The sequence below is a fragment of the Pseudochaenichthys georgianus genome, chromosome 10, assembly GCF_902827115.2.
Source record: "Pseudochaenichthys georgianus chromosome 10, fPseGeo1.2, whole genome shotgun sequence".
Lineage (NCBI taxonomy): Eukaryota > Metazoa > Chordata > Actinopteri > Perciformes > Channichthyidae > Pseudochaenichthys > Pseudochaenichthys georgianus.
In genome coordinates, this window is record NC_047512.1 from 228,015 (window position 1) to 252,758 (window position 24,744).

At 43.2% G+C, this 24,744-nt stretch overlaps 1 protein-coding gene across 1 annotated transcript; it reads right to left on the reverse strand.

Moving 5' to 3' along the window:
* Positions 1-9,803: 9,803 nt before the first annotated feature.
* Positions 9,804-11,245, reverse strand: LOC139434679 (zinc finger protein 583-like). The gene has a single exon (XM_071204577.1). It carries the CDS (start codon positions 11,147-11,149, stop codon positions 10,265-10,267), a length of 885 nt encoding a protein of 294 aa, XP_071060678.1. The 5' UTR covers positions 11,150-11,245; the 3' UTR covers positions 9,804-10,264.
* Positions 11,246-24,744: the final 13,499 nt, after the last annotated feature.

The window sequence follows — 24,744 nt, forward strand, 5'->3', positions numbered from 1 at the left end:
CTTTTGTGGGGCCCATTCAGTGAGCTCTGTAATCCTCCTGTGAAACAGAGGCTCATCACCCTGAAGACCCTGAAAACCCCCTGTGGATCTTTAGTGTTGAGCAGGGCCCACCTGGGGGGGCCTGAGCCTACAGACAGGTGTGAAAAGCTGTCATCCAATCAGATCACACACACACCCACACACCAGGGACAAGTGGGGGAGGGCGAGCCTCATCACAGAGTTTAATCTGTGGTGGAACCCCCCCCCCAATCCCGGCCGATCTACCTCCAGCCTCCCGCGTCCCCCGCCCCCTTCTTTGCTGTGCAACACCCTGTGGGAGCAGCACTCAGACGCCTGGATGCGGAGAGCGATCCAGTACCTCGGCGTGTGCGAGCAGTTCCTGGCCTTGTGCAGCGTGAGGGGGCAGTTTCCACCACCGCCCCAAATGCCCACTCTGCCCTCACCCATCTGGCTGCTGACAGTGTACGGCTACAACGAACTGCCGCGGCTGGATGAGTACAAGGCCAGGATCACGTCCACCTTCGGATCCATCCTGAAGATGGATTCCACCAAGAAGCTAAGTATAGTTTGTCACAATTTCATTTCTTTCTTACAGTCACTGTGTGTTTATGCACTCACCTTTGAATTCTCTCTCTCTCTCTCTCCCTCTCTCTCTCTCTGTCCAGGTGACGAAGAAGCTCGCCGGTATTGCTTACGGCACGGCCGCCTGGGTTACTAATGTAGGTAAGGAGTACAGCGTCCTCATCAGCGTCCTCATCAGCGTCCTCACCTGCTCCGAGGGCTCCGAGGGCTCCGACGAGCAGAAGTTTCACTTTCCTTTTTATTTCACAGTTTGAATATTTTATTATTATTCTTTTGTTACTAGCCAAGGTGTTTTATTTGCTTTGACTGTAAACATGTGTACACCTTGTTGTTAATAAAAAAACCTTCCAAACAAATGAACAGTCGTGTCTTTCATGTACAGCATATTGTGAACACATTTTGAAATGACCATGTTGAACAGCGACAACATGAAGATACTTCTAGCAGATTGTGGAGGATAATGGGAGAATGAACAGAGGGCAGAAACACCATCTGAATAATGGCCACTTCTTGCTAAATGCACATTTCCATGTGAGGCTTTTATCCCAGGCGACTCACAATAGAACAATGAACAGCGGTAGACAGTAGCTCATTTACAAGGCACGGTCCTTAAGGACAATCTTGAGGTACTTGAGACTAATCGTGCAGCTTTATACTTCTGCTCCACAACATTTAGAGAATGAAGAAACCATCACGTATGAAAGGAACATGTGAATAGAGGGGCAGAAAACCGTCTTGGACATTTACATTTCAATCTTGAACAATGAACAGCGGTGGACAGTAAAGTACGTGTTATAGCAGAAAGTTTAATACAGCGTATTTCTGGTATATTCATTTTAATGTCACCTGATATATAGGATGTGTGTTAAACGTGAATGGACGAGTCTATTCTTTCCTCTTAATTAGAGAGGTTTTTTATATATATTCCTAAAATGAAGTCCCATTTTAAGTAGAAGTAGATTAGCGCAAATGGTATTTTCTTCCACATTTGTGTTATAATCAAAAGGTGGTTTTGTGGCTATTTGTGAGTAGGTAAGGTACAGAACAACCTGTGATTTCTGCCTTGAGTAAAATCATTACCCGTTGATAAGTATTTTTCAGAAAGTCATTTTGGGCTTTCAAGGGCGGAACTCAGTAGGTTATCTGTAAGAGTTTTTTGTATGATCTGGAAACTTAAATGAATAAAAGGAGGACATGTATGTGCGCTCATGTGCAGACGTATATATTGTTTGTAACTGGGATAATTCATATCCTGCAAGACTCTTAAAAGAGCATGAGACGATTGAGTCACAAACAGTTAGAGAGACAATGGTCAGTCTGACTTATCAATAGATGTATTCATGTTATTGTGAGCTGACTTCGGAGGTTGGAGGAAGTTCAGGGAAGGTCTTAGGGTATAAGCAGGGGCGCCATAAGAGGGTGAAAAGTTAGGACGATTCTAAGGGCCCGTGACTGACAGGGGCCCCAAACATTTTTAGAACATTAAGAAAATGTTTAAGTAACCTTTCATCAATCATCAATAATTAATCAATCAATCAATCAATGTTTATTTATATAGCCCAATATCACAAATGTTACATTTGTCTCAGTGGTCTTCACAGTGTGTACAGAATATCAGTATGACAATACGACACCCTCTGTCCTTAGACCCTCTGTCCTTAGACCCTCTGTCCTCAGACCCTCACATCGTACAAGGAAACACTTCCGGAGAAAACCCACAGTTTAAAGGGAACATGGAGAAACCTCAGGGAGAGCAGCAGAGGAGGGATCCCTCTCCCAGGACGGACAGACGTGCAATAGATGCCGTGTGTAAATTGAAAAGATAATACATTTGCAACATAGGTAGTCCAGATGTTTGGAAATGCATGTGTGTATAATAGGAAGATGAATCCACGAGGATATCCATCCAGGACCGATGATCCAGGACCACAGCCACTACTCAAGATCCAGCGCTCGCGATCCAGGACACAGGACCGCAGGATCATCCATGACTCCGGATCCCAGCGTATATAGACACCAAAAAGAAAGACATGTGGAGAAGCTGGGTTAATCGGAACATGAGAGTACACAGGTACAGACAGAGAGAAGGAAGAAGTAAGATGTCCCCCGACAAACTAAGCCTATATCAGCAAAACTAGGGGCTGAATATAATCAGCCCTAACTATAAGCTTTATCAAAAAGGAAGGTCTTAAGCGCACTCTTAAAAACGGATAGGGTGTCTGCCGCCCGAACTGGAGCTGATTCCACAAATGTGGAGCTTGATAAGAAAAGGCTCTGGCTCCCATTGTACTTTTAGAGACTCTAGGAACACCCAACAACCCTGCATTCTTGGAACGCAATGCCCTAGTTGTGAGGGAAATATTTTGTTTAAGTGTTTGTACCAAAAAGCATTTTGTGTTTCACATAGGTCTGCCATAACTTAGAGCAGGGGTTTAAAGGTTTAAAGGTTAAAGGGTTAAAGGTTCCGCTTTCCTGTTGGGGGACTGTGACTAACTGCCAGAGGACTTTAACAGACTGTCTTTGTCTCTGAATCCAGGTGTTTGTAATTATCGATCAGAAGACGCGCGAAATAGAGGCTCCTCCTTGATTATCTGTGTAGATTTGCGCTGTGTTTCTGTGTAATCTTCAGTGTTGGCTGGGGAATCACATGATGAAGTCGTGTGAGAACCCTACCAATGCTCCCGGCCGTGGCTCTCAATAAACTCAGGTGTTTGATATAAAGCGGACTCCAGCCTCCATTCCTTCCATCAACATTGCTGAGCAGAAGTTTCTCTCACACTAGTAGGCCAGTAGGCTATAATGAGTTCTTTAAGGTAAGATGGCGCCTGCCCATTAAGGGCTTTGTAGGCGAGAAGAATAATTTTAAATTCTATCCTGTGTTCTATAGGGAGCCAGTGTAAGGCAGCCAGAACAGGAGAAATGTGGTCCCTTCTCCTAACTCTGGTTAGTACACGAGCCGCAGCATTTTGAATCAGCTGAAGCGACTTGACTGACTTCTTGGTACTCCCTGATAATAAAGAGTTACAATAATCCAGCCTAGAAGTAACAAATACATGGACTAGTTTCTCTGCATCGTTTTGAGGCAAGATATGCCTGATTTTTGCAATGTTACGTAGATGGAAGTAGGCGGTCCTTGAAATTGATTTTATGTGGGCGTTAAAGGATAAATCCTGATAAAATATAACACCAAGATTCCTTACAGTCTCACTGGAGGCCAAATTAATGCCATCCATAGTTAGTATGTCTTTAGATAATTTGTTTCGTAGATTCTTCGGGCCAAGTACAATAACTTCAGTTTTGGTCGTGTTTAACATCAAAACGTTTAAGGTCATCCACGTTTTTAAGTCCTTAAGGCAGTCTTGAATTTTATTTAGATGATTAATTTCATCAAGCTTGATTGATAAATATAGCTGAGTATCATCCGCATAACAATGAAAGTTTACAGAATGATTCCTTATAATATTGCCTAACGGAAGCATATATAATGTGAACAAAATAGGTCCGAGCACTGAGCCCTGTGGCACTCCATGGCTAACTTTGGTTTGCGTGGAAGATTCATCGTTAACACGTACAAACTGAGAGCGTTCAGATAGATAGGACCTAAACCAGCCTAAAGCAGTTCCCTGTATGCCAACTAAGTGCTCTAGTCTTTGCAATAGGATATCATGGTCGATAGTATCAAATGCAGCACTGAGATCGAGCAAAACAAGAATAGAGACAAGTCCCTTGTCTGAGGCTATTAGAATGTCATTTGTGACTTTAACCAGAGCTGTCTCTGTGCTATGATGTGTTCTAAAGCCAGACTGAAAATCTTCAAATAAATCATTGTTTTTTAAATAATCACACAGCTGTTTTGCGACCGCTTTCTCAAGAATCTTTGAGAGGAACGGAAGATTAGAAATAGGTCTATAGTTGGCTAAAACCTCTGGATCGAGGTTGTGCTTTTTAAGAAGCGGTTTTATCACTGCTACTTTGAATGATTGTGGAACATAATATAATGTTAAATTGATAATGTACTCACTAAACTTACGATTATTTTCACTTTTCTTCCAAAAGTTAATTATCCAAAGCCTCTGTTCACCCCCCTCTATTTACATGTAAAAAGAAATCTGCCACTTCCTCACAGAGCCCCTCCTCCAACACACACGAACGAGTGCACATGACCAATGAGGGCACGAGATAAGTTTGTGCACAGATGGAAGGCTGACAGGCAGGTAGGCCATCCAGTTACTTTAGCCGGCTCAGATGATTGGTCGTGCTTTCTACAGTACCACGGCTTCCACAGATGAAATTTGTTATGGATTTGTTGTCAAAGCACTTCAGATATTCATTGCTATCGGGATGTTAAGAGCATTCCATGGAATATAACAAAAAGTGTATCTCGAGCCGGTTTCTCAAACTTACCTACCCCACCTTTAACTACTGTTAATATCTTCACAGAAAATGCTGAGGTTTTTCATTTCACTGCTCTTTTAGCTGACATTTAATAAATGCAGGTACATTTTTAGCAGCTATTCATACTAAACCAGTTGTCCCTCCCCCTGGTGCCAGGACCAACAGATCCATCTCTAGGCTCCGCAGCCCTGTTCCCCCATAAGGCTTTGCAGTCTTGCCATGCTGTCCATTGAAAGCCAGTTGGCTAGAAAGCTGGACTTCAAGGACTTGATCAGTGACTTAGCCTGTAAGAAGGCTAGGCGCTGGGCTCTTGGTGAGTAAGGCTGAGCCAGGGCTCGTATTAACTGTTAAAGGGCAAGGCTATGGTAACGATATTGGATCACTACACACCAGATGCATGATGAGAAAAAGACTGAGAACAGGTAATAGGCTCTGATTTAGCGCCACCATCAGGCCTTTTCACTTCCATTTCCGCGTTGTTGTCCGTTTACATATTAATACCCGCTTATTTGGTAGTTGGTATATTTAATAAAACAATCTGCTGCTTATGTTATTTTTTTTGTTATAGCATTTTATAAATCATAATATTGGTGTTAATGTTCACTTTATTTTAATTTAAGAGGTCATGTATATTTAAGTTATAGTTATTTATTCATTCAAAAATGTTATTAAAAAGGCATGTCCTCCATAAAGATGACTATTGAGGTCTATTGTCAGGAATGTTAGTGTTATATCAAAATAGTGAATTCTACTGCAGTAGAATGTTGCCTGTCTGCACAGTGTTATAGTTTCACCACTCAGTGTCTGTAAATATTGTGCAGTTAGTATTGGACTACACGATAGATGCAAGCCTGTACAGGTAGAGTTATTTAAAGCATCAATGAGTCGGTTGGGTTCTGGAGGTGTGGTTACAGCAATTGTGCTTGGTTGGTGTGACCTGGGCCTGGTGGTGGGGCCCAATGTGATGTCTTTTCATGGGGCCCAAAATCCCTGGCGGCGCCCCTGGGTATAAGAACAGTTAACCTTTGTTAGTTTATTACTCCTATGGATGTCATGAGATGATGACGTTTAAACATGTACAAGTATAGCTTTCAGAGGGAAGAACATGTGACATTCGTGTGGTGGGCTGCATGATGAAATGTGTGTGCGTTAAAGATGTTTAAGGGGAATGGGTGTGCGTTCTGTCAAAGAGTCCTCTGTAAGATTCTACTACTCCAAAGCATTGCTGTAGGACTGCTTGAGAGCAGAGGTAATGTTTTACTCGTTACTATTGATTGTTGTACAACGAAATAATCATTGATCAACTATAACTTTTATGTGCAACATATAGTGAAACATCCCTATAAGGACATTGGTTCTTCTTCACACACACACACACACACACACACACACACACACACACACACACACACACACACACACACACACACACACACACACACACACACACACACACACACACACACACACACACACACACTGTGAGGAGATGGAGCGAACCAGATGGAATCAACGACTGCCTAGGGTTCGCCCAGGAGTGAAACCGCCAATAACAAATAGCTAGGGAGGAGCAATTGACACAACTGTGTATAAATATGATGATATTCTGATGCTCGGCGCTCTTCTTCTGACTGGCCGTTCGTGTCTCACTCGGTGGCAGAACTTGAGCCCGGAGTACTCTGTATTTTGTACTGTTGTTTTTTACCATTAAAACAGATGATTGTTGAACCTTTATCCTGGTGCTTTGAGTTCCTTCTGTTATAATTTGACCAGCTCATCAAGGGACGCACGGAGCCGAAGTGAACCTTCCAACCACTCCATTGGGTGGTGCTCCAACAACAGTAACAACGTACATTTACTCAAGTACTGTACTGCTCCCATTCAGGCACAGAGTGTACTTTATACTATGCTACATGTATTTGAACACTTTAGTCACTCTGAAGATTCAGAATACTACAAAATATAATCTTATATTATTATAGGTTAAGATCAAATGCTATTGATCCCATGGTGGATTTCTCAAGCTACCCAGCCGTTTGTAGTTTAAACCAGCTCCTCCTTTACCGGCTGCACCATGAAGGCAACGAGCACATTCATCCATCAATCATTATAATACAGTAATATAGATACAATCAGGATTAAGACTAGATTCCATCCACTGCGCAGGCGCCAATTCATTGTTATCAGTAGCCTTGACAGTTTGAAACTAGCTTGACAATGACAACATGGAAAAACAAAGTACTCTATTCAAATTCTTAACAAAAAGACGCAGAACGGAGAAGGATGACTCTGAAGTCGCTCAGACATCATCCTCAGCAGCCCAGACTACTTCAGCAGCGGTTTCTGTGGAGCTGGAAGAGGATGCTGGTTTGGAAATCAAGGCCCCATCAGATTTGTCCACAATAGATGAACCAGCGACACAGCCCAAACTCGGTTCTTTCCCACCCACAACCTTAGCCGGCAAGTCCCGGTCATTTTCTGTCAGGTGGTATGGACTTTTCCCATGGCGGGAATACAGCACCTCAAGAGATGCTGTTTTTTGTAAGGCATGTAGAAATTTTTCCGAAGCTACCACTGAGGACCGATTTATAAAAACGGGCTTTAAAAAGCATAATAATAAGGACGATCGTCCGTTCTGTGATTCTCCAGAACACACATGTCCAGTCCGCCCCTGTGTAGCATATTATTTCAATGAGAGATGAGCAGATCGCCACTGGGGTTTCAACTAAAGACACAGCCACGCAAAAACTGCGGCATTTGTACAGCTCCTTTTGGGTAAGGCAAGGCAAGGCAAGTTTATTTATATAGTACCTTTCAACACAAGGCAATTCAAAGTGCTTTACAAAAACCGAAAGACATTAAGAAAATGGGATTTAAAATCAGTCATTAAAAGAATAATAAAATAAACATTAAAAGAAAAAATACATGGATAAAAGTTACAGGGACAGTTTAAGATGTGAATAGTTCAATTAAAAGCAGCGGCAAAAATAAAAGTCTTCAGCCTGGATTTAAAAGTAGTCAGAGTTGAAGCGGACCTGCAGGTTTCTGGGAGTTTGTTCCAGATATTTGGAGCATAATAACTGAACGCTGCTTCTCCATGTTTAGTTCTGACTCTGGGGACAGGAAGCTGACCAGTCCCTGAAGACCTGAGAGGTCTGGATGGTTCATCATTTAGCAGGAGATCAGTTCTTTGACACACAGGAAGCCAGTGTAAAGACTTCAGAACAGGAGTGATGTGATCCACTTTCTTAGTGTTAGTCAGGACTCGAGCAGCGGCGTTCTGAATCAGCTGCAGCTTTCTAATATATTTTTTAGTGAGACCTGTGAAGACACCATTGCAGTAGTCCAGTCTACTGAAGATAAAAGCATGGACACGTTTTTCAAAATCCTGCTGTGACATTAGTCTTTTAATCCTAGATATATTCTTTAGGTGATAGTAGGCTGATTTAGTAACTGTTTTAATGTGACTGTTGAAGCTCAGGTCAGAGTCCATGACTACACCTAGATTTCTGGCTTTATCTGTTGGTTTGAACATTGCAGACTGAAGCTCAGCGCTAACTTTTATACGTTCTGCCTTGGCTCCAAAAACCATTACCTCAGTTTTGTTTAATTGGAGAAAGTTCTGACACATCCAGTCATTGATTTGTTCAATGCACTCACTCAGCGTTTGAATTGGAGCATAGTCTCCTGGTGAAATGGTTACGTACATTTGTGAGTCATCTGCATAGCTATGGTAACTGATTTAGTTGTTTTTCATTATCTGAGCCAGTGGTAGCATGTAGATGTTAAAGAGAAGAGGCCCCAAGATGGAGCCTTGAGGTACCCCACATGTCATATTTGTCAACACAGATTTGTATTTACCTGTAGAAACAATAGTAATAGTACAATTGTACTGCAATTTGTGAAGTGCTTTCCACCGTGATGAATCGATCAGCACTGCACCACGGAGGAAAGCAGCAGAAAGTCGCCTGGAGTTAAAGAGAGCGGGCTGCGTTGCGTGCATGGCTTCCTTCTGCAGGTAACGGGGAGACGCGCTCTGGCGGCGGTCTCGTTCAGGATCCGAAAATAAAATGTTAATGTTTTGCACACTTATTCCTAGTGTGCCACTGGTTATGGTGCCGCGTGCCAGGGGTTTCCGACCCCTGCCATAGAATATGTCTGGTCATGTCCAGTCCTGCACATCAGAGGCCATGCCCAGTTTCCACAAATATGGAGGAGTTGTCTTAGGTTTTTCTATCCTGTTTTTGAGCATAAAGACACTGGCGGATGGGGAGGAACTTTTTTTTTGGATAGAGCGAGAGAGAGGGGGGTTCCCCTGGTATGCTCTCTCTCTGTAAGCTCTGTCCCTCAGAGCTGGGTCTTTGCTCTCGGTAAGGTTCTCTCAAACTTGGTAAATATGTCTCAAATGTCTTGGTTGAATGCTGAGTGAATTACTTTGTTGAATGAGTGGAATGAATTGAGATGTGTTTGTGAGTATTAGTAACCGCCACCTGTGAGGATCTTCCTCCGAACACCTGCGGGAGATAGGTACGTGTTTGTGAATGTTAGTACCCGCCACCTGTTGGCGTCGTTTGGACAACAAAAACAGAGTGAAGCTCTCATACCATAAACAATCTTTGAGTCCAGACACCGTCCTGCAGAGAGCACACAGCACGTTTTTGGTCTAGCGTCATTTTACACATTTGCATTAAGACTAGCTGGTCCATTGTAAAGGTCAGTCCACCTTAAATGAACAGTGGGTGATCAGCAGGTGAAAGGCAGGACACAGGAACTTGGTCCTGAGGAGATGCAACGATTATTAAAAAAGAAATAGTCGAGTCAAGGGGTCAAAGAAATGAACATTTGTGATTATTAGCGAATCGGTTGCAGATGGGTGAAAACAGGCTTAGGGAGTAACGTATTACATGTAACGGCATTAGGTCATCAGGATACAAAATAGACAAATGTATTCCCTTATAGTTACAGGAGCAAAATCACTCCGATAACAGGTACATTTATGTAAAACAGGGCTCATTAACAGGATAGCAATGATACAAAAACATTTAGAAATAAAGAACAATACATCAAACCATCCTATACCTTTATATGGAAACTTGGAGCCCTCAATCCAAATAAAATGGTTCATCAACAGTCAGTGGTTAACGTATACATCAGAATGACAAAAACATTAAACATATTCTCCACCTATGTTGATAAAGATGGAGTTCATTTAAGTCTTATATGAATGTTGTACAACAATGTTAATCCAGTGAGACAGATTTCTCTCATGTGTGAACTGTCATAAGACTTATTCATTGTCCTCTCCATCAGCTTCTGTTTCCATGTGTTCAGCTGAGCTGCTGATTGGAGGCTCTGCCTCTCCGTTATCCTCAGTTTGAATTTCATTAACCTGTGAGGACTGACGACCAACACACTTGTGCCTTTTGAAAGGATTACGCCATTTAAATCTTTTGTCACAAACATTGCAGCTGTATATTTCCTCTCCTGTGTGGACTCTCATGTGTGTCTTTAAATTTGAACTCTGTAAAAAAGCTTTCTTACAGACTGAGCAGCTGTGTGCTTTCTCTCCTGTGTGGACTGTCATGTGTTCCTTTAAACTTCCACTGTGTGAAAAAGCTTTCTTACAGACTAAACAGATGTGTGCTTTCTCTCCTGTGTGGATTCTCATGTGTGTCTTTAAATATCCACTCCGTGAAAAAGCTTTCTTACAGACTGAGCATTTGAATGGTTTCACTCCTGTGTGGATTGTCATGTGTTCCTTTAAACTTCCACTGTGTGAAAAAGCTTTCTTACAGACTGAGCAGATGTGTGCTTTCTCTCCTGTGTGGATTCTCATGTGTACCTTTAAACTTCCACTCCGTGAAAAAGCTTTCTTACAGACTGAGCAGATGTGTGCTTTCTCTCCTGTGTGGACTCTCATGTGTGTCTTTAAATTTCCACTCTGTGAAAAAGATTTCTTACAGACTGAGCAGGGAAAGAGTTCCTCTCCTGTGTGGACTCTCATGTGTGTCTTTAAACTTCTACTGTGTAAAAAAGCTTTCTTACAGACTGAGCAGCGAAAGGGTTTCTCTCCTGTGTGGAATATCATGTGTGTCTTTAAACTTCCACTCCGTGAAAAAGCTTTCTCACAAACTGAGCAGCGAAAGGGTTTCTCTCCTGTGTGGATTCTCATGTGTTCCTTTAAACTTCCACTGTGTGAAAAAGCTTTCTTGCAGACTGAGCAGCTGAATGGTTTCTTTTCAGCACTACGTCGGGGATCACTGACAGATTCTTGTCTATTTTTCGGTGAGTTTGAGCCTGAGGCAGGTTCTCTGGTCTCCTTCCAATCAGCACTGTCTTCAGTGTCAGGTTCAGAAGAGTCATCAGTGTCTTCAGAAGAGTCTCCAGTGTGGTCCTCAGTCTTTGGTTGTAAACTGCTCTCTGGATCTGAGTTCCTGGCTGGTTCTGATCCTCGACAGTCATCTCCATCAGCTTCTGTTTTCATGTGTTCAGTTTGCCTTTGATGAGGCTGTGAGGACTGAGGTTTCTCTTTATCATCTTCACTCTTCACAGGGTCAGGAGTGAAAGTGGACTTGGTGATATCAGCCTCCTCCAGCTCCTGAAGCTGCTCCCCCTCCTGACTGATCTTGAGTTCCTCCTGTTCCTGCTTCATGTGTGGGGGGGGCTCTGGGTCCTCCTGGTCCAGACTGGAGCTCCACTCCTGCTGGTCAGAGAGAGGCTCTTCTTTAACCACCACCAGCTGCTGGACATCTGCAGAAAACAGGAAACACAGTTATATCAGTCTTGGACCTGGTCAATATAATTAGGTATGTTATTGAATTACAGTTTCCAGAGAAGAGAGGCCCATCGTCTCTTCCGCAATTATTAGGGGTGAGCGGAAGTGCAAAGAGGCCCTCCTCAGGATAATACAGTTAAGTCTTGTTAGTTAGGTGGTTCATATCCTGACAGGGTATGAATTACACCTAAAGAGGTCAAGAGATAATGACCTTTCTACATCTGGAACATATGTGGGTGTGTTGGCTAATGTAAGGGAAATTGTGTGTGCGTTCATTACAGCTGCTATATGTGATGTGAAAGACTTGTACTCATTGGAGCATTACCACTATTGACTGCTTGTGTGCAAGGTAATGTTTCCTCATTATTATTGATTGTTGTACAACGAAATAATAATTAATCAACTATATCTGTGTTTTATTGATTTCTCTCCATTTTTATTCTTTCCTGCTGTGAGTGCTGAATTGCCACAACAACACAGTCAGAAAAAATTGTCTAATTATGTTGGCTCAATTCACCTCATGTAGCCCAGCCCCTTTCCACTTACAGTTACAAATGAAAAAGGGTTTTTTTCTTCTGGTTTAGCACTAGCCGCAATGTAAACAATGAATTGTATTTGGGATTGTTCACAGATACACTACGCCAGGGCTATTCAATTAGTTTGGAATGGGGGCCAGTTGATGAAAATGATCCAAAGCAAGGGGCCGGGAAAAAGATGGCTTAAAATATGAGCAATCATATTAAAGGTGACATGTCATGCTTTTCCGGTTATTACCCATCCCCTTGTGTGTTATGAAGGTTTTTATGCATGTAAACGGTCTGCAGAGTCAAAACCCTCAAAGTACACCCTGTAGCGAGTAAAACTCTAACACAGAGAAGAACTCCCCAAAACGCCTCGTTGGTGAAACGTCATCATCCATTTGATTCTTCCGGGTACATCAGGACGTCATGTTGTAACCGGAACGAAATGGACCAATCTGTGGAGCCGTTACGTTAAGTCCGCGGAGCCGTTACGTTAAGCCCCCGCTGATTGGTCCAAATTGACCAATCCACGGACTTCCTCACACACTCACGCAGCTCAGCTGATCTCTCCTCCCTGGCTGCAGGCTGATAACAGACAGTTGGGATCGCTGCGAAATTCTCTCTGCAGACCCATTCTCACAGCGTTTATCAACCTTTTTCTTCTCAATATCAAGCCACACTTATTGTTTTTACTTCGGTTGAGACTGTGTGTGTGCTCAGGGTGAGTTTGGCTGTGTTTGGCTGTGTATCGCTAAACAAGGAAATCACACCTCCACGGAGCTCAGCGCGATTCACAACGTGAAACAATCGGACGGGGGGGGCAAGAGCTCCAACGAGCCGTTTAGTGGAGAGAGTGAATACACGTAATTTACAGGGCCTGGGAGTACGCTTATCCGGTCTACATGTGTTTTGTAGACTTGAAGAAGGCGTATGACCAAGTTTCCAGGGAGGTGCTGCGGGAGTATGGGGTAAGGGCGTCTCTACTCAGGGCCATCCAATCTCTGTCCTCCCAAAGCGAGAGCTGTGTCCGGGTCCTCGGCAGTAAGTCGGACCCATTTCCGGTGAGGGTTGGCCTCCGCCAGGGCTGCGCTTTGTCACCAATCCTGTTTGTAATATACATGGATCGGATTTCGAGGCGTAGTCGTGGGGGGGGGGGGTCTGCAGTTCGGTGGACTAAGGATTGCACCACTGCTTTCTGCAGATGATGTGGTTCTGATGGCTTCATCGGTCTGCGACCTTCAGCACTCACTGGATCGGTTCACCACCGAGTGTGAAGCGGCTGGGATGAGGATCAGCACCTCCAAATCTGAGGCCATGGTTCTCAGCAGGAAACCGATGGACTGTCCACTCCAAGTAGGGAATGAGTCCTTACCCCAAGTGAAGGAGTTCAAGTATCTCGGGGTCTTGTTCTCGAGTGAGGGGCACAATGGAGCGTGAGATGGGCCGGAGTATCGAGCAGCGGGAGCGGTACTGCAGTCGCTTTACCGCACCGTTGTGACGAAAAGGGAGCTGAGCCAGAAGGCAAAGCTCTCTGTCTACCGGGCCATTTTCGTTCCTACCCTCACCTATGGTCATGAAGGATGGGTCATGACCGAAAGAACGATATTGCGGATACAAGCGGCCGAGATGGGTTTTCTCCGCAGGGTGGCTGGTGTCTCCCTTAGGGATAAGGTGAGAAGTTCGGTCATCAGGGAGGGACTCGGAGTTGAGCCGTTCCTCCTTCGCGTCGAAAGGAGCCAGTTGAGGTGGTTCGGGCACCTAGTTAGGATGCCACCTGGGCGCCTCCCTAGGGAGGAGTTCCAGGCACGTCCAGCTGCGAAGAGACCAAGGGGTAGACCTAGGACCAGGTGGAGGGACTATATCTCTTCGCTGGCCTGGGAGCGCCTTGGGATCCCCCAGTCAGAGCTGGTTGATGTCGCCAGGGAAAAGAAAGTTTGGGGATCTCTGCTGGAACTGCTACCCCCGCGACCCGACCACGGATAAGCTGGAGAAGATGGATGGATAGATGGAGAGCGAGAGAGGAGGGGGGGGGGGGGTTCCCCTGGTATGCTCTCTCTCGGTAAGCTCTGTCCCTCAGAGCTGGGTCTTTGCTCTCGGTAAGGTTCTCTCAAACTTGATAAATATCTCTCAAATGTCTTGGTTGAATGCTGAGTGAACTACTTTGTTGAATGAGTGGAATGAATTGAGATGTGTTTGTGAGTATTAGTAAGCGCCACCTGTGAGGATCTTCCTCCGAATACCTGCGGGAGATAGTTATGTGTTTGTGAATGTTAATACCCGCCATCTGTGTCGGAAAAAAGGTATGGAATTGATGTGAATTGATTTGGTGAATGAAAAGTTGAATGTGCTTTTTATTATCACCGGTCTTTTATGAGGAAATGCCTCTAAATTCTATCGGCAGATTTAAAAATCACAACTGAATTGGGCAGTTGAAAGTACAATTTTGGTAATAAATGTAAAACTGTGAATAAAAGTTTCATATTTGAACATGATCACAGCATGATAGGTTTAGTATGAGTATAATGATGTAACGAGAGCAGGTAAAAACCCTGTATTAGTTTGGACCTATTTTTCTTCAAATAAACTGATCCCACCTTTTGGACTGGGACAACTTAAAAGACATCTGCGCCCTCCTCTCCTGCTTCAAAGGTGAGACTGCACCCTGCCACACTCACACTTAGGTAGGGCCACATCTAATTTACTGATATCAAAATCCTTCGGGATCGCTTAAACAGATTTAAGAGAGTCGTCTGAATTGAAACAGCAGTTAATTGAACCTGGTTCTTCAGGAGTTAATAGAGGTGAGATCTTGCTGACGTTGGTGGATCTGAGCCAAGCAGTAAACTTACTTAGACTCAATAACTTCGGTTAGGTTAATTAGTAGGTCTGAGTAATTTGCCGGAATAAATTATCAGCTCCGCACCAACCCTGTCAGTGTTTCATTTATGATGTTTCTTGATTATTTTGTATGTTGCATTTTACTGCTGTAAATGTTTAAAGTTGCGCTTGTATAGATGATTATAGATGAGGGAACCTGCTAAATATTAAAATATGTTTGTTTTTTTATATACAGTACCAGTCAAAAGTTTGGACACACCTTCTCATTCAATGGTTTTTGTTTATTTTTAATTAGTTTCTACTTTGTAGATTAATACTGAAGACATCAAAACTATGAAAGACACATATGGAATTATCTAGTTAACAAAAAGTGTGATTTTTATTCTAGATTCTTCAAAGCAGCCCCCTTTTGCTTTGCACACAGCTAGTGCAATTAATGGCTCACCAACTTTAAATGTTAACACAGAGAGAGATCAATAAAACATAAACACAGATATGGTTGAGATTAATCAATATTCAGTTGCACAACAACAAATAATAATATTGGAGTACATCACCTTGCTTCAACAATAACCAATCGCGGAAATGCCCCAACGAGTAGCAGTTTTACACACACACACACACACACACACACACACACACACACACACACACACACACACACACACACACACACACACACACACACACACACACACACACACACACACACACACACACACACACACACACACACACACACACACACACACACACACACACACACACACACACACACACACACACACACACACACACACACACACACACACACACACACACACACACACACACACACACACACACACACACACACACACACACACACACACACACACACACACGTTTCAGATGTGGAAAGGTCACTATCTCATGACGTCTTTAACTAACAAAGACTTATCTGTATTATAACCTGAGGCTCTACCTACTGAGCTATGGAGCCTCTTTGTACTTCCGCTCACCCCTAATAATTACGGGGGAGGCGATGGGACCTCTTCTCTGGAAATGTAACTCAATAAACACATTTTTCTTAACTAACCATGTGACTAGGCATAAGACTGATATAACAAGACGATGGGGCCTCTCTGACCTGTGTGACCTTAATGAATAAGCGAGAAATACGCTGTAATAAGGAATCTGCCATAACAAGGTCGTCACCTGGAACGGTTTTCCATTAACACATGTGCCTTGTCAAGAGTCAATTTGTGGAATTACTTGCTTTCTTAATGTGTTTGAGGTAGGGTTATTGCACAGTGGAGAGCCCTATTTGACTACTGTTGTAATCCATATCATGGCAAGACCCACTCAACTCAGTGAAGAGAAACGACCATCCATCATCACTTTAAGAAATTAAGGCCAGTGGATCCGGAAAATCGAACTTTTAATGTATCCTCAAGTGCACTCACAAAACCCACCGAACGCTATAATAATTCCATATGTGTTGTTTTATAGTTGTGATGTCTTCAGTATTAATCTACAATGTAGAACCAATTTAAATAAGTAAAACACTTCGAATGAGAAGATGTGTCCAAACTTTTGACTGCATCTAATACTAGTGTATACGGAGCCCCAAAGGTTCATGGAGAGAGAAAAAAAGACGCTGTCAGCCCGCTTCTCCATGTTTGTGATTGGTCAAATGTTGCTAACCCCGTCCCTTTCACATGAACGCGCTCTCAGCCGGACAGAGACACCCTGGTTGATTTACTGAGTTGATCACACAGCTGTGAGCCACCTAGAAGGCCCAGGCAACTATGTAAGGATGCTGTTCGTCGATTTTAGCTCAGCTTTTAACACCATCATACCTGACAAAACTGTCACGCCTAGGTTTCCCCTCTATCTTATGCGCCTGGATAAAGAATTTCCTTACAGACCGTCCTCAGACAGTGAAAATAGGCCCTTATTGCTCCTCCACCCTCAGCACTGGCTCCCCGCAGGGCTGCGTGCTGAACCCGCTACTCTACACACTCTACACCCTCGACTGCTCTCCCACTACACTTCCTGAGGGCGCTTCGGAGAAACCGACTGAACAAGAAGCTGCTGGTGTCCTTCTACCGAGCGACCATCGAGAGCGTGCCGTCATACTCCATCTCGGGGTGGTATGCAGGATGTTCAGCTGCGGACAAGAAAGCCCTGCAGAGAGTGATCAGGATGGCAGAGAAAACCATCGGCTGCCCCCTGCCCTCTCTGGAGCACATCTCCACCTCCCGCTGCCGCAGCAGAGCTAACTAAATCATAAAGGACAGCTCTCACCCAGGTCACAGACTGTTCTCTCTCCTGCCTTCTGGGAGGAGAGACAGGAGCTTCAAGTCACGGACAAACAGACTCAAAAACAGTTTCTACCCCAGGGCCGTCAGGCTGCTCAACCACCACACATAATGCAATAACCGTGACCATTCTCACACATACACACACTTTTAATGCACTTTTTTTACTGTTTTTATATCAATATTTGTAACTATTTATCCCCCTGTATGATTGTTTATGTTGTCTGTCCTATTGCCGTGTTTTTTAGTGTTATGTACGTGTTTGTATTTGTTGCACTCCGGGACAGAGTTGCACTCTGAATCTCGTTATACTCTGTGTATAATGACAATAAAAGGCTTTAACTTAACTTTAACTTTGATAACCAGCTTCGTAGGACCACTTAGCGAGATCGTGTTTGTTAGGGTTAGTTAAGCCGGGTAACTCAAACATATCCAGGGTCTGTTGAACTGGCTTCGTCGTACAGGGCACTGGAGGCAGTAACGTGTAACTCAGCAGAATCTGAGAAGAGCAGCACCAGCTGCAAAGAGCTGTGCCTTTTACTGTTTACTTCACTGTGTTTCCCTTCCTTAGAACAGCTGATACAGATCGAGGCTGCTACGTCTAACCACACACACCTCTATCGAACTGCCCGATTATTCCTCCTATTACTCGTTTTCATGAAGATGTCCGGTCACCAGGGCACATGATGTGTGTGTGTTTATGCTCAGCTCCGCTCCGTGTGTGTTTGTTTTCAAATTACCACGAACAGTAATTAGGCACGTTCAGACCAAGTACTTTTCCCACAAAGGTTCCTGAGAACTCTTTAGTTCTCATGAACTAAGTACAGATCGCATTCACACCGGAAATTAGTTCCTGGGGGAGGATTAGGCAAATGAAGCCGCTGACGTCACTTCTTCTTCTGCTTTGGGTTTACTGGCAGGCAGCAAACCACTTCACGGCGTATACTGCCGCCCAAAACCCCCAGCCGGAAGTCCCCGGAGTTGGGGACTGGCTTCAGTAGAAGCTGCTGGGACTCCCACCAGCTTCTACTGAAGCCTTCCGAGTAAATCGCCAGAACGCCGACACCTCCTCATCTCCACCGCAAAATGTTTTATTTTGTGTTGTCATAAGTTAGTCTCTCTGCGTTTCTGCGCTGGGTTAATGCTAATGCTAATAATGCAATGTGAGGATAATAAAATGGCGGCTTCACAAACGTTTTTGGGAGTTTGACGGGGCGTGGTTTGCATTCCGCCCAGCCAATCAGACACAGGAACCTTTTTCTCCCACGAAAGTCCCTGCTCTCTAGCAGGGACTGAAAAGGGGGTAAAAAAGGTTCTGATGAACTAATTTAGTTCAGGGGGCTTTTTGGTGTGAACGCAACTAAATCGTAGTTCTCAGGAACCTTTGTGGGAAAAGTACTTGGTGTGAACGCACCTATTTACACACATCTGGTTCTCCATAGTTATATGTGTATTCACAAGTGAAAGAAATGTGTTTAACATTAATCTCAATGTATTGCTATAGTCCTTCCGGAGTGCCCCGGAACAAGAAAGTATATCGTGCGCACAAATTAATAAAACGTGGCCTAGTTTATTTATTTTTCTCTCTATGAACCCTCCAGGGCTCCGTATGTACAGTGGGGCAAAAAAGTATTTAGTCAGCCAACAATTGTGCAAGTTCTCCCACTTAAAATGATGAGAGGCCTGTAATGTTCATCCTAGGTACACTTCAACTATGAGAGACAGAATGAGGGGAAAGAATCCAGGAAATCACATTGTAGGATTTGTAATGACTTCATTGGTAAATTCATTGGTAAATTCATTAAATGAATGGGGCCATGTATCGTGAGATTTTGAGTGACAACCTCCTTCCATCAGCAAGGGCATTGAAGATGAAACGTGGCTGGGTCTTTCAGCATGACAATGATCCCAAACACACCGCCCGGGCAACGAAGGAGTGGCTACGTAAGAAGCATTTCAAGGTCCTGGAGTGGCCTAGCCAGTCTCCAGATCTCAACCCCATAGAAAATCTTTGGAGGGAGTTGAAAGTCTGTGTTGCCAAGCGATAGCCCCAAAACATCACTGCTCTAGAGGAGATCTGCATGGAGGAACGGCCAACGTACCAGCAACAGTGAACACCTTGTGAAGACTTACACAAAACGTTTGACCTCTGTCATTGCCAACAAAGGGTATACAACAAAGTATTGAGATGAACTTTTGTTATTGACCAAATACTTATTTTCCACCATAATTTGCTAATAAATTCTTTAAAAATCAGACAATGTGATTTTCTGGATTTTTTTTTTGTTCTCATTCTGTCTCATAGTTGAAGTGTACTTAGGATGAAAATTACAGGCCTCTCTCATCTTTCTAAGTGGGAGAACTTGCACAATTGGTGGCTGACTAAATAATTTTTTGCCCCACTGTATATATGTATATATGTGTGTATACGTGTATATGTTTATTTATTTTTCTCTCTATGAACCCTCCAGGGCTCCGTATGTACATCTCTCTCAAAATATATATTCTTTGAATTATTCCAAAGTGTTTTTTTATTTGCTTTTTACACATTTAAAAAGCACATTAAAACTAAATTATCAATATATGTCACATTTAATCAACTAGTGTTGTTGGAGCACCACCCAATCGAGTGGTTGGAAGGTTCACCTCTGCTCCGCGCGTCCCTTGATGACTGATGAGCTGGTTAAATTACAAAAGAAGGAATTCAAAGCACCACATCTGTTTTAATGATAAAAAACAACAGTACAAAATACAGAGTACTCTGGGCTCAATTCCACCACTGTGTGATAATGCGTATCACGACAGCCAGTCAGAAAAGACGCCGAGCATCAGAATATCATAATATTTATACACAGGTGGGGAAGAGTTGTGTTGGTTGCTCCTCCCTAGCTATTTGTTATCGGCGATTTCACTTCTGGGCGAACCCTAGGCAATGAATTAGCAGTCGTTGGCTACATCTGGTTCGCTCCATCTCCTCACTGTGTGTGTGTGTGTGTGTGTGTGTGTGTGTGTGTGTGTGTGTGTGTGTGTGTGTGTGTGTGTGTGTGTGTGTGTGTGTGTGTGTGTGTGTGTGTGTGTGTGTGTGTGTGTGTGTGTGTGTGTGTGTGTGTGTGTGTGTGTGTGTGTGTGTGTGTGTGTGTGTGTGTGTGTGTGTGTGTGTGTGTGTGTGTGTGTGTTAAGAAGAACCAATGTCTTTATAGGGATGTATACACCCATTCCCCTTAAACATCTTTAACGCACACACATTTCATCATGCAGCCTTCCACACAAATGTCACATGTTTTTCCCTCTGAAAGCTATACTTGTATATGTAACAAAGGTTAACTGTTCTTATACCCTAAGGCCTTCCCTGAACTTCCTCCAACCTCCGAAGTCAGCTCACAATAACATGAATACATCTATTGATAAGTCAGAAGGACTCCAACTGTGTGTGACTCAATCGTCTCATGCTCTTTTAAGAGTCTTGCAGGATATGAATATGAATATTATATACAATATTATATTATAAGTGTGTGGTTGCCTTCTAGTCACTTTGCTCAGCACTACTGCTTGTAGGCAGGCATGACGAGACTCTTCAGTCGACCCATGTTCAGGGGAGGTGGGTTTAGTTTCCTGCACGCCTCGACGTGAGAGAGACGTAAGCGACGCCGCCTCTTAGCTCCGGAATCTTGCTTCTGGACCCACAATGTTTTGGAGCTGGAAACGAACCGGATTCCGGAGCTAAGAGGCGTCAAGGCGGGGGCAGGGGCATGGGCGGGATCAACCTCCTGAAGACCGCAAAGAAGTCTTGAATTTCGCATGCGATGTCTGTAAAGTTCCAAGTAAAGTCGTCTCTTGTAAAGTCGTCCCATGTCTTCCGTTTCGTAACAGCATAACCAAAGCGAACAGCGCTTCAATACAATCGGCCATTGTTGTTGTTATCGATGTGAGGGATTTCCGCGCGGTTTGGCTTTTATGAAGCGGGCACGTAAACGGGTACGTCATGACACAAACAATGAGGCAATGACGCAGTACCACCCCGGCTCTGTGTGGTGTGAACCTTTATATATACAGTCTATGGTGTGAACAAAGCGGGAGCAGAAAAGGGAAACCGGAGCTGAACCAGAAAAGGCACTGAGTTACAACGGGAAAAGCGCTGGTGTGAAAGCCGCATATTATGTAGCCAGGAATTAGTAACTTGCCCAACACCATCGTTTTTCAGACACGTAAACTCTTCAAAAATCACCAGCGGGGTCACTGCTGATGGATGTCATGTCGTAGAACAAAACGTGATGTGTCTCTTCAATTTGTGTCAAACACAGACCTTATTTGGAGCTATTTTCCAAAATCCTATGGAGAAATTGCATTGCTTTTTATCGAAGGAACCGGAAGTGGTAAAAATGCTAACTTACTTCCGGGTTTTAGGACGCGTCACTGCGGTTCTCTATAGCTAATTTGAGCTAATAGGCTAACGTAAGCGTGGTGCTATCTCTCCAACAGAACGCAGCTCACGTGTCCATTTTATGTTGTCCATTGAAATGCAGGTATGTGAGTTTTGTACACCAGTTTGTTTATGTTTAATGTTTCACATGTGTTATACTACCACTATACGATCATTGTTGTGTTGTTGATTATTGGACACTTATTTTGTAAAGGAGATTTTCATACCGCGTGAGGATCTCTTGAGAAACGCAGCTCACGTGTCCAACTAAAGAACATTTTTAATTTTTCTTCCCTGAAGCTAAATAATTTATTTTATAGTTTAAAAGTATCATTTGAATAATAATATAAAATATATCTCAGGCACAATGAAATGTAATCAAAAAATATATATCAAAACATTTAAAAATGAAAATGTGCAGGCAGAGGAGCTCCGCCTGCCTGACGCTATGGGGGTGCTGAGGGCGCTGCAGCACCCCCCTTCCAGCGCCCCTGGTCTAAAGTGTTATTAATGTGATAATAAAGTGTTACTGAAGAGTTTAAAGTGTTAATGAAGAGTAAAGGGAACAGACCTGCTCTGTGTATCCGAAGCTGAGGCTGTAAAACAGCGTCCAGTAGTTTCTGGAGTCTCTTGTTCTCCTCTTTGGAAAGAAACAGCTCCTCCTCGAGCTCTGCTATTGTTTGTTCAAACAGAGCAAATATCTCTTCAGAATCAGCAGTGACTCGCTGCTTCTTCAACGACAGCAGCATTTGGACTTTACTCATGTTTCCTAGATCACCTTTCCCTGCAGACTCCGTTAAACACACCGTTTCTCTCTCCATCAAACTCTCAATCTGACTAGTGTTGCTAACGTGTTTCCAGCTAGCATGCTAAGCTAGCTCCTTTAGTCCGAGGTAAACGCTCCAGAAGAAAGAGCACAGAGTCCATTCAGAGGTTTATCCAGACACACAGATGATGGATCAGTAGAGCTGGAGCTCACACACACTTTCTCAGGAACACAGAGAGAACCGGAGCGACGAGACGCCACATGCAGGGCTCGAGTTATGTGTGAGCCAATGGAAGCTGAGCTCCCACAAGGAGGGGCAGGGCTCGAGTTATGTGTGAGCCAATGGGAGCTGAGCTCCCACAAGGAGGTATGATGTCACTGCATCCGTGGGAGCTCAGACCCCTCGCTAATACATTACCAACAACCATTATTTTTATTTATTTTTATTTTTTATTGAGTCAGGCACAATGACATTTATACAGTCAATATTTGTCCCTTTCCCCCCTCCCGGTCCTAGCTAGTAAAGTAAATAAATAGATACATATATAGGTAAAAAATAAAGTAATGTAACAGATCATATTAAAAGAAAATGAAAATGAATAGATAAGGAAATAAGGAATAATAACAATAATACATATAATACAATAAACCAGGGCCGTTTCTAGCTTTTTGGGGGCCCTATGCAAGATGCTGTTTGGGGGCCCTAGTTTTGACAGTTTTTTAACTACAATGGGGGGGGATTCCGAAGCCTTTAAGATGATCTGTGGAGATGCATCAATCTGTTCCACTTTAATAGGAAAACAGGCTGATTTCACAAAAACCAAGCAATTAAAAATTACAAAAAATGATATTAAAAAGGTAAACAATAAGGCTCCTATATGTTAATAAATGCAAGAGATGCAGCATTTTCTCAACAATGTTTAATTTACATTTGTCATCTTCCTCAGACGTTGGGCTGGACGATGATTTGGACTTTATTACCCCAAAGACCCAAGCCAAAGCTTTGCTATCATTGCAGTTTAGTCGTGTTTATATCCTACATTGGATTTGTAAGCATATAATGCTTCAACGAACACTGGCGACTGGTCATTAAGGCACAGCCCCACCTACTGTCAGCAGAAAGTATTACAAATAATGATTACAAAAAAATGCAAAAAATAAATAACAAAATATATAAAATATATTTTAAGATCATGTTTAATCATCTGATTCGTCTCATTACTGTTTCAGTCTGTGTTATTCTAATGAGTGCCTACAGTGTGTGCCTGTTGAGCTGTTTAGAGCCATGTGGGACAATACCCGATCCTGCCCCTCCCTCTCACTGTCTAAGTGAACGGTGACTGTAAAAACTACACTGCGCATGCTCAGAGTATTGTCCTATTTCATGTGTGTGGCAAAAGAATTATGACCAGAGAGGCACTGAGCTGCCATCCATTCCCCACCATACGTCATCTCACATAATTCAGAGCTGATTGGCTGTAAGTACGTGTGCCGTGAAAAGTGTGGTGTGTGAAGAGGAGACGAGAGAGCTGCAGTGAGGCGTCCTAAAACCAGGAAGTAAGCTGCGCATGGCTTCCCTCGACCTAAAAGCAATGAGATCTCTCCATAGGATTTTAGAAAATAGCTCAAAATAAGATCTGTGGGAAACGTAGCTGTTAGATAAATGCACGTTTTGTTCAGCGGGATAATATCCACATGTCTACCCTACTTTTATACTTTTCGAATCATAAATCTATCGATTAGATTTATGATAGACTTTTGAAACTACAAGAAGATAAGGAGAACTTTTACAAAAAGTAATAGCGATGTTTGTCCAGAAGGATAGGCAAATGGACTTCATCTTCAAGTCAAGGTAAGACCGCAATTTTATTGAAAATGGGATCTTACTAAGAGAGAACAATTCAATATTTAAATGATCAAATTACATTCTGTTGAACTGTCTGTTTCAAATTAATCGAAGCATCAGACAAAAAACGCTTTTGAAAATAATATTATATTTTGATTTAGGTTTGTAAACCTGAAGAGTCAGTGCCAGAGCCTCACCAGCCATGAACCTCTCTGCAGAAGCTTATATATAGACATCTACGTTTTTTGTGCCCCACCACTTTTGTACATATAAAAACGCCACTGCGAACACAGGAGGG